Below are 10,143 nucleotides of genomic sequence, written 5' to 3' on the forward strand. Positions count from 1 at the left end.
AAGGCGTGGCATGTCCTTATCCGACAGGAAACAGCCAAGTTATAATGTTGTAAGGACTCTGTGTAATAGCAACGCCAAAATGGCATTATCCTTAATGTCCTTGAATCCAAAGTGACTGCAAACGAGTCAGGACATTGTTTCGAACAAGAGGAGGCATGGCATGTCCTGATCCGACAGGAAACAGTCGAGTTATAGCGCTGTAAGGATTATATCTAAAAACAATGTTACAATGGCATTATCCTTAATGTCCTTGCATAAAAAGTGATTACAAAGGATCCGGAACATTGTCCCGATCACAAGAAGGCCTGGCATGTCCTGATTGGCTCTCAAATTAAGGAGAAAACAGCAAAAGAAAAATGTGCTGTTGTTGTTGTCAATTTATGTTGTTGTACAACAAAAGCTGTTTTTGTTGTTGTTGTACAACAAAAGCTGCTTTTGTTGTTGTTGTACAACAAAAGTTGTTTTTGCTATTGTTGGCTACATGAGCTGGAAATTGCTTCGCTCAAATGGCCGAAAAATAGCAAAGTACCAGGCGAACATAAATCAGCAGGAAGTAGCTGGTTTATCTTTTTTTATGCAGACAAAAGCTGCCTGCCATGAAACAGAATTTTTTTTTAATTATCCCCCAAAAGATACTTCAAAAATTCGAGAAAAATAATATTGTACGCCCCAAAAGTATGCTACACTTTTTATTTTTATACTTTTATTTACAATTTCGGTTTATTGCATGTGTTTACAAAATGGGCATTTAATGTTATGCATGCTAATCTTAGCCAGCGCCCAAGTCCGGACTCGGTCTCACTCTCAGCTAGGAAAACGGCCACTTCGATGGAGAACTTCTTATCCTGTCGCTCATGTTGTCCTGTCCGTTTGCAAAATCGGGTCAAATCAACCATCTGTATTTCGGAGGGTTGCAAGAGATGTGTACGATTCTGGAAAACACAAGACGGAAATATGTAGAACGAGAGCTGCTGGCAGAGTCAATATTGTTGTGAAATTCCTTACCTCATTGGCTGTCTTGACAATATCGAGATTAAAGTACGGCATTTGTCGCATATACGAATCCCTTGCACATTGTCAGCCATTTCGACACCCTCACAAAGTACGCCTCTCAAGGTGGCGCATCTGCCTGGTTGTCCAAATCTATGCAGTTGTGAAGTTCCTGCAACGACCGGAGGGGGTTATCGTATGTGTAAAAAGCAGGAAATGAGCATTATCTTACGCAAGAGATTCAGCAGCAGGTTGATGAGTGGTAGGGCAAAGACCGTACTCTGATGGCATACTGTATAACGCCTCCTGGTGGCATTACTCGGCACGGAGGAACTAATTTGGGCTGAACATTCCCAGCGGCCGGCACCAATTCACTATTTACTATACTATATTGAAAACGAGAAAGATTTACTTGTTAGCCTCTGGAGTGCATTTAGTTGTCAGTGCCTACTTACATTTCTCACATTTTTGTTACCAATGGAAGGTATCGATAAATCTCATACTCCAGCAAAGTCTCCTTCTTGATGGAATTCAGTTCTACGCCTGCTATTAGGTTGTATTGTCTCTGGCTTGTTCCTCAACTCTCGATGGTGACTGATGATTGAGTTCCGCTAGACAGTATTTTCTTAATTGAATACAAGTCCAACTTAGAACTAATATTTAGGTGTGGTATAAACATTGAAGAAATTATGGGAAACCTATTTAAATGTTATAAAACAAAGTGGCCCTTAAAATCAAAATCCGTTCTTATAAATATTTTGTAACCCTTAAATCTAAGTGTAACATTCTGTTGATTTTGGGTTTCTTTTATTAAACCCTCGGAGTAATACATTTGAGTACATAAATATCTTTGATTACATCAATATAAGAAAACTTAAACATAAAATCAATGTAGATTGTTGTATTGCATACAGTTTGTATGCATTTTAAATATATTATTTTATGTATAAGACACTCAGAATACAGATTAAAGTACATGGTTCACGTGGGAGTTGCTCATTAGCTAGTTTCTGTTTCTGTTTCACTGTGCATCGTTGTAGAGGTACAAAAAATTGCATAAAGGAAGCAGATTTTCATTCGTTGAAGATTGCGGATGTGGCAAAAGGAGCAAAAATGCCAACGTGTTACTTAAGCGTAGTAAAAAAACGAATATCCCGGCACTGTCCATTCGAGGGACACCTGAGTGGGTCAGGTTTACGGTTTATGGTTGTCCGTAGCATTAACAAAGATTCCAGTATTTTGATTCCATTTCCAATTTAAAGCATTTGGTAGAGAGTCGTCAGCTTTGGCCATCAGCAGACTAGTACGCGGTGGTTCAGAGACCACTGCAACAGCAGAACGTGTCAGCACGTAATTACAGCATGCCCGGTCCGTCGGTTTCTCGATTGCCAGACTTCTCAAAGAACATTGCATCCTGCGGGGGAACAGATAAAGGAAACATTAGTCATTGGGTTACAACTTGAAACGTTAAACGGTTCTGACTCAGAGCGGGGCTAGCTTAATCGAACAAAGCAGGACTTGTACTGAACTGGGCAGCTTACCCTCAGCACCAACGAAGTCTGTTTCGCACCCGTTTCGCAATCTTAAGCCGATAAAAGTGAACGCTGTGCAACTGAGTTGTGGCACAGCCATTCGATCGGTTAGTGCAGCAAGTCTCAGAGCCAGCAATGGGAACTACTTACAATCAAGAATGTGGCGCCAAGGAGAACCGCCTTCATGCGCACATCCAGGTCCAGGGGGAAGCTGATGCCAAAGAAGTCGGCATCCGTGAAGATTTCACGCGCCAATCCAGACCATTGCTTCGAGATCTTGCCAATCCTCTCGCCAGTCAGAGACACCACCTGTTGAACAGAACAATTAGTAAGAAAATCATTCAAATATGTAGTATAGCAAAACCCACATTGAACTCCACATCGCCGCAGAGGGAGAAGGTGCAGAAGGGACCCTCAATGCGCAGCACTGTGTCTCCGATGTGGTTGAGAATGCGGAACGAGGGCGAGCAGATGGACCACTCCTGTTCAATGGTGCCGATAACGTTGCCCGGCGGTGCAGACACCGAAATGCTCTGCAGGCAGCAGGGGAAGCAACAGGCCGAGCAGGCCAACGGCCGGTGCATGTGGATCACCTCCTGGCGGTAGTTGTCGAACACCTTCATGTCGAAGGGACGCGACGGACCGCATATGTTGCGCGTGCAGCAGTCGTTGTCCTCCACCGCATAGTACACCTTCTGGCCAAGCGCGTTCTTGATGGAGAACTTGTTGTTGGTCTCGAAGCCGGTGAAGGCCTCGAGCAGCTCCACCTTCTGCTTAACCAAAAGCTGGTCGATAGTCGTAAGGTATTCCAATCCGCGCGGACAGTTCGGAATTCCGGCTGGTATACTCATCCAGTCGCCTAGAACGGGAAAGGGGCAATCAATTAGAGTTGGTCTCCTCGTAATCTTACGCTGCAAATTGAATCAACGCGCACAAAAGAGGCATCTTGTCTCGTTTGTGTCGTTGTCTCGTTGCCACTGTGTCAATTGGTCAATGTCGCCACACAATTACTGCTGCCCTCTCGCCAATTGAAGGCCCCACAAAGGGGCGCCCGCCCAACCCCAAGTGTATAGCCAATTGTCCGCCTTCGAGGCACATGCACATATCACGGCTATTGTATCTAATCTCTGTGATGAAGATAAACTTTATGAGCAAAATCTCTTGAATTTCATCACTAGAGAATTACATCACACGAGTCCTACACAGCACGGAGACCATCTGGGTTCTACTTTCGATCGGGTAAGGACACTGGCTATTCCCCGCTCACCTTCTATCCTCATCGCTAATGTAATACTCGTATCCCTTGCGCTTGGCGGACTTGTTCAGCCGCATGGTGTGTCGCAGCTTCTTGGGCAGCGGCTTGTTGGCCTCGCGGCACACCAGCTGCTTCAGCGTCTGCGATCTCGAGCAGAGGTGAGTGTACTTGCTGTAGAGCGTGTGCCAGATGAAGCGTATCACGTTCGAGCCGCTGCTAACACCTGATCCTCGCTGCTCCCCATGCTCGCCGCTCAAATCCAATGTGGAAATGTAATTTGAAGCGGCACCAGGAGCTGCTGCAGAGACTGTTTCTCCTGCGGTGGACATGGCGAACGCGATTGAATGACGACCACTTGCCAAGCTGCACAGAGATGAACTGACGCGTCTGGCAGCGTCCGAGTACACAAGTTGACATCGACCAGAGGCTGTGTGTGCGCGTCTGTGTGTGGAAAATCAACGTAGTCCACATAGTCGAGCGTTTTAAATGCCGCTTTGTGTTACTTTATTGGTCCAATTAAGGCTTCCCGATAAGCGTCGAGCTGCTCCGCACGGTTTTCGAGTTGCGAACGGACAGCAGAAGACACAAAGACTACGCGGAGAGTGACAGGCAGGCAGACGCACATCTGCACATGGACCTGGACCTGATAAGCGATTGTAAAACAAGAACCCGAATCTCTGTTGGGCCAGGTAAATATTTACCCACGGCTTATTTTCGGTCGGTTTAGTGTTAGATCGAACACTTTGTACTACGGCGATTCCCCACCCCCGGACTCACATCTGATACTGCCCGATGGGTTCATTGCAAGCGGCCCCGTATGTTGTTTCTTTTAGCTGATTGGACAGTATCTCTCGAGTGGCGGTGCATTGACACGGCGGCACGTAAACAAACAGAGATGCGACTTTCTTGATAACTTGCCTCCTGCTCCCATTCCGGGTGCCATGCCCGGCTGTGGCTGTGCGGGCGGCATTCCGGGCTGCGAGACAATCGGCTGCTGCGGCGGTCCAGCCGGTCCCGGTGGATATCCATAGGCCTGCGGTGGTCCCGCCGGTCCAGGTGGATAGCCAAAGGATTGCTGCAACGGTGGCGGAGCTCCTCCTCCTCCGCCCCCATACGGCGGCTGTCCTGCGCCATAAGGTGGCGCCTCTCCGTAGGGCGGCATCTGTGGCACTGGTGCGTAACCCTGTGGGTGCTGGCCCGGCACAAAGCCCTGCAAAGATAAAGACTCGCGTTAGAAATGTTCAATGTTGGTGGGCGTTCTGTGGAGTACTTTGTGGCGTTTCTCTGTTTGAAATCTATTAATAAATATTAAAAATCGTTCCACCAATTGGGCTCTATTCACTTTAGTAACAATTTCTGTACAAATGAAACGTGTTTATCCTGTTTCTCATATATCTGCTTGTGGCTCGACTTCAAACCTTTCTCTTCGGCGTTCCGCTGACTTGTGACTAATATTATTCTTCATGCAATTGTTGTAACTAAGTCAGTAGGGGGGGTCTTCCAGCAAACACTGATAAGCCCAAGCTCGTGCAGATTGGTTAATACATGTGTGTACATGTAGACATGACAAATAATGATTGATACTAAAGATTCCTCCACAATGACGTCATGGTTTTGGAGTGTGTTTCGCTTTTGCAACGCCCCCAAGCGCATACCGAACCCAATTTCATGACTCACATAATTCATTGGCGGCTGTCCCGGCTGCTGGTGATGCGGCGATGGAGCATACGGATTATTCTGTGGGGCTGCTGGCGGCGGATAGCCGTAGCCCTCGGCTGGCGGCGCATTTGGCTGGTATCCAGCGCCGAAACCTGGCGGCACGTAGCCCCCCTGATTCACGTTGCTGTGCATTTTCTCTGCAGTTGCTTCTCCTTTTGTGCGTTGTTGTTGCTGCCCTGCGGCGGTGTTCTCCTTGCCACGCCCCACACGAAATCCAAATCGCAACAATGCTGCTGTTTGCTTTGCTTTGTTTTGCACGCACTTTTTAATTCGTTTTTAGTCGCGAAATTCAATCAGCTGTTTGTATTGACTAATCGTACATTGGTGATGGCACTAACCATGCAGCGATGTATCGGTAAGAGACGACACGTTCTACTCGAATTTGTTGCGACAGCTCCCACAGGTCTACGGCTCTAAAAATAGAAAAATAAATTTAAACTCTTTAGTTATGCTTGATCTTTTTCTAGATGAATGTAAAATTAGCAAAAAACCCAAAGGCTTAGAACAACATTTTCTTATCAAATTTAAACGAATTTAAATAATGTTACAACGCCAGCGAGTCCGCGACCGCAACACTTTGACATCAACTTTGCATTATTTGGCAACATGTTGCTAGCAGCTTGTACAATGTTGCGTATTTGGGGATTACAGGTTACATTTATCGCCGCTGCCAGCAGTGGTGCGCTGTTGCTCTTGAGGCAGGTGGCGCCGCCAGGTTTTTGGGCTGTTTTTGGAGCTTTGGCGGCCACTTTTTACTAAATAAGGGCCGTGTCGGGCAGGACGAGGGTGGTCGGGCGGCCAAATCAAAGGGGCGAAAATCTCAGAAATCGTCCTGCTCCAGGACGTGTTTTAGCAGACGATCCTTGAAGGCTGTCTCAATACGATCTGCAATGTGGTCCTAGATCTGCTCCAAGCCTTACTGTGTCCGTTCAACAGCTCCTCGCTAAGCGGACAACTCTCCGCAACTTGAGCATATTTTACACGACACAAAAACAACGATTTTGTATGCCAAACACACACGCACACACACACACTCATACAACCACCACAGCCCACATTTTTTTCTAATGAGAGGCTGGGCAACCGAGGGAGAACGAACTAGCGAGCGGGCGGGGTGGGTGTCGTAGTTAGCGCATAAAAAATGGCGGTTTCCGACGCAAAACGCAAAGCAGATATGGAGAAAAAAAATCCACTCCCTGCTAGAGGGCGGGGCGGGCGTTCTGCCAGGGTGAGACGCTGCCTCTGCTGCTGCTGCTGTTGCGGCAGAGCGAAAGAGAGAGGGCGAGGGAGAGGCAGAGCGCGAACAACACAAAAAATGCTAAAAAATGTGTAGAAAAAAATTGCGAACAAAATCCACCCCGTGGCAGTACCAGGGTCGTGGACAGCACAGGCAGACGTCACTCACTCAAACACACACACACACACACACACACTACTACTACCACAGTAAATTACCAATACATATGCAAACGCGAATCAGCAGGGCTCTCCCCCGCAGAATGGAAGTCAGCCATGAACCTTGAGGTGAGGTCCTGCAGCAGATTAAGTCGCTGGGGCCGCTACAGGGTCATGGGAAGGAATGATAAAATGAGCGCCTAATGCGCCATATAACGAGATATTCATGCATCTCTCGGGGGGGACAGAGTGGTTGTTTGGGTAGTTGGTTAGTGCAGGAGGATAACTTTAGCACATTCAACTAGAAGACTTTGCAAACAGATTAGAAGGAGAAGGATGCGGTTAGAAACCAAAACCCAAATGTACCATATGTGTACCAACCCATAGTGGAAAGAACCATAGGATAAAGTTATCCACCATTGGGGAGGCTCACTATCTCTACAGTTTATAGCCGAAGGATTCGCCAGCCAATCTGCAGACTAGAGAGCCAATCTGCTGACTAGAGAGCCAAACGTCTCATTAGCCTCGTCGAAACGTCTTCCAAGAACGAAAGGACCAAAAGTTGGTCTCGGCTATCGCAGAGTTGATTTAATTTATGTGCTTGACCCTCGGTCTGAAGACAATAGCTACCGCTGATGTGTGCAAACGGCGACAATAAATCAAGTTTCAAAGATTCCATCTAATGCCGCGATCGATCAAAACCAAACCCCTTTGGCACGAGGCCAACGACAGGAAAACATCTGCCAAAAAAATAAAGGCCCAGACTCTGACTCCAGAAGAAGAGTAACTAAGCCCGAAATGAAAGTAAAGGTGGTGGCTTGATTCTGATCTGTTGGTGTTCCAATTCCAAAAACTTTAAAAATTTGACGCATAAAGCGATTCGTATGCATTGCAAACAATAATTTAAGTCACATTTTAGGGTCTAGTTCTGCAAGAACTCTGAAGGCCAAATAACCAGAAATGTCTATAGTCCGAAAAAAATACTCAAATAGTTAATCGTGAGCATTGACGCAGCTTTTAAGTTTTTGGGAGCGTTTTTCGGGGCGTTCTTCGGAGCGTTTTTCGGGGCGTTTTTCGGGGCGTTTTTCGGAGCGTTCTTGGGAGAGTTTTTCATTCTTCAACATTAGGAAGGTTTGCTTCCTGGTTAATCCTACTTTGACTTTGGTTTGTTTTCTGTTAGTTCGGTTTCGGGTCTCGGTTAATATTTGCTGGACGGTTGGCCGTGGCTTAACCAGGGAGTAGATGCCGCTCTGATTCAGAATATATCCGCAGCTGACACCAATTGCGAGCTTCTCACCAAAAGTATGCCAAAAGTCCCGATCTTCGGGGTGGGGCTGCGGATGTTGGGGATACCTCAGCAAAGAACTCTTCAATGCCTCAGGGAAGTACTCACTTTATAGTGTGATTCCACATGCTTAATGAGCTCTGTCATGCTGGCAGGCTTATTGATGGCCGACAGCATTTTAATGATTTGAACGCTGTCCTTGTGGTATCTGGGCTTAGGCAATTGCTTCATCTTGTTGCTACACAAATATATTTCTGTGTTGATGTGGGGACTTTGACAAACACAATGGGAAAATTACAAATCCACAATTGACTGGTAAAGCAAAGGCTTTGTGACGTATGCAAACCATGTGGAGTGGAGTCCAGTGGAGTTAACACATCGAACAGAACAGCGTACCCGAAATTGCCCCTCAACCAAATCACCATTACGTCGGGTCAGTGAGGCGTGGGAATGTTTCAATCCCCAGCTGCAGCAGCAGACACAAAAATGTGTCAAGCAGCAAGCTGGGGCAACAGCAACTCTGGCAGCCTGCAACTGCATTTGGTCAATGGCCAGTTGGGGACCGATTGACCAGATGGATGACCCTCACACACAGAACGAAACGGATCGGAAGGGGAGCTGGAACTGTGGCTGTGGCTGCGGCCTGTGTGCATGTCTGTATATGCCAAATGCAATCACGTTGTCGCGATTACCCCAAAACGAATGACAGGAAATGCAGCAACAGAGCCAGACACAGAGAGGGGCCAGCCAAAGGCCACCTGCCACAGAATCAAACTCCAACTCCAAGCCCAGAACCGAATGCGTGATTCGACAAGCAACTTCACCTTGCCGTGGGTCAGTAACGGGGCTGCGTGACACCAACTCCGCACTGGCAATGGCAATGGCAATGGCAATGAAGGAAGGAAAGGGCAGAGGAAGGGCCGTGGAAGACGTGGGCCAAAAGGGTGAAAGTGTTTTCTAGTTTAATTGCTTAATTACGATCTGCCCCGGACAGAGACCGGGCGAAAAGAAGGTCAGCTCAGAGCTCGTGCTGCTCGTCGAGAAACTGGGTCAGCCAGCAAGAGGACGAAAAAGGGTTTACACACAAAAATCTTAATGAGTTTTCATTTGGCCTTTGCCTTCCCCGCTCGCTTCGTGCCGTGCAACGTTTTCTAATTAAAAGCACAATGACCCGACCCGACGCGACTCGGCCACTGGTGACCCTTTCGGCCAGCACAGGGATGGCAGGATGGCGGGACAGGAGTGGTGCGGTGTGGTGTGGTGTGGCGTGGAGCTTATGCTAATGAGTCAGCCACGCACTTTGCTCAGGGCGGTTCTGGGTCGCCTTCTCCCTCTCCGTGTCGCGGGGCTGCTGGCAAATTAATTATCAAGTGTTGAACTTGAACTTGTCTCTGCTGTCTGACCATTTTTAAAGCCAAACTCTCATCGATTTTCGCGCAGCCAGAAGAGCCACGGAACGGGTTTGAGAGGGGACCTCGTCTGGCCTCCACATGTCAGGGCCGAAAGATTTAAATCAGAGTCGACAGCGGCAGCAGCAGCAGCAGAACTGGTCTCGGTCTCGGGGTTTGGGCTATTTTTTGTGCCTCTTTCGGCTGCAGCTTCGGTTCGGGTTTTCGGTTTGGTTTATTTAGTAGAAAACCCTTGTTTTTCGCTGCTTTGTGCGCGACGAGTGGCTCAGCCTCAACCCTTTGGCAGGACTTTGGGCAGGACTTTGACAGGATGCTGCTGGTGGCTCTGGTCGCTGCTACACGGTAATTGCTTATTTAAGTGCGCGCCTTCATCCTTTTACGGGATGCCAGGATGTGCACAAAAAAGCAGCAGCGCGAAACAAAAGCAAAACCAAATGCCCTTCGTAATTACTGGCTGAGAGAGGGGGGAGCCGACCGATGGCCGTGGAAAGGGCGAGGTTGAGTAGCCATCCGGGTAGGGCAGGGAATGGGCAGGGAATGGGCAGGGAATGGGCAGGG

At 47.7% G+C, this 10,143-nt stretch overlaps 2 protein-coding genes across 4 annotated transcripts; both read right to left on the bottom strand.

The window, feature by feature from the left end:
- Positions 1 to 1,791: 1,791 nt before the first annotated feature.
- LOC117894230 (phospholipid scramblase 1) lies at positions 1,792 to 5,794 on the bottom strand. 3 transcript variants are annotated; one of them, XM_034801146.1, is made up of 5 exons: positions 5,455 to 5,794; positions 4,696 to 4,987; positions 2,891 to 3,381; positions 2,673 to 2,831; positions 1,792 to 2,404 (listed from the first exon to the last, which is right to left on the bottom strand). In XM_034801146.1, the coding sequence occupies exons 1-5, from the start codon at positions 5,626 to 5,628 to the stop codon at positions 2,345 to 2,347; spliced, it is 1,176 nt and encodes a 391-aa protein (XP_034657037.1). In that variant the 5' UTR covers positions 5,629 to 5,794; the 3' UTR covers positions 1,792 to 2,344. The 3 variants fall into 3 exon arrangements, with proteins under 3 accessions (XP_034657037.1, XP_034657039.1, XP_034657038.1); XM_034801148.1 differs by lacking the exons at positions 4,696 to 4,987; positions 5,455 to 5,794 and adding an exon at positions 3,790 to 4,191 and having other exon boundaries at positions 2,891 to 3,368; XM_034801147.1 differs by lacking the exons at positions 4,696 to 4,987; positions 5,455 to 5,794 and adding an exon at positions 3,790 to 3,916.
- A 1,996-nt stretch (positions 5,795 to 7,790) lies between these two features.
- On the bottom strand, positions 7,791 to 8,446 carry LOC117894028. The gene is made up of 2 exons (XM_034800867.1): positions 8,285 to 8,446; positions 7,791 to 8,225 (listed from the first exon to the last, which is right to left on the bottom strand). The coding sequence occupies exons 1-2, from the start codon at positions 8,405 to 8,407 to the stop codon at positions 7,884 to 7,886; spliced, it is 465 nt and encodes a 154-aa protein (XP_034656758.1). The 5' UTR covers positions 8,408 to 8,446; the 3' UTR covers positions 7,791 to 7,883.
- Between the last annotated feature and the right edge of the window lie 1,697 nt (positions 8,447 to 10,143).

This window comes from Drosophila subobscura, chromosome J, assembly GCF_008121235.1.
Source record: "Drosophila subobscura isolate 14011-0131.10 chromosome J, UCBerk_Dsub_1.0, whole genome shotgun sequence".
NCBI classification, from domain to species: domain Eukaryota; kingdom Metazoa; phylum Arthropoda; class Insecta; order Diptera; family Drosophilidae; genus Drosophila; species Drosophila subobscura.

Excerpts from the sequence above, each read along its gene's own strand:
- LOC117894230 (XM_034801146.1), bottom strand. The coding sequence starts at position 5,628 with ATGCACAGCAACGTGAATCAGGGGGGCTACGTGCCGCCAGGTTTCGGC. Across the intron at positions 4,988-5,454 it reads GACAGCCGCCAATGAATTAT|GGCTTTGTGCCGGGCCAGCA; the intron begins GTGAGTCATGAA and ends TTATCTTTGCAG. Across the intron at positions 3,382-4,695 it reads ACCCGGAATGGGAGCAGGAG|GCGACTGGATGAGTATACCA; the intron begins GCAAGTTATCAA and ends TTCCCGTTCTAG.
- LOC117894028 (XM_034800867.1), bottom strand. The coding sequence starts at position 8,407 with ATGAAGCAATTGCCTAAGCCCAGATACCACAAGGACAGCGTTCAAATC. Across the intron at positions 8,226-8,284 it reads ATGTGGAATCACACTATAAA|CCCCACCCCGAAGATCGGGA; the intron begins GTGAGTACTTCC and ends CAACATCCGCAG.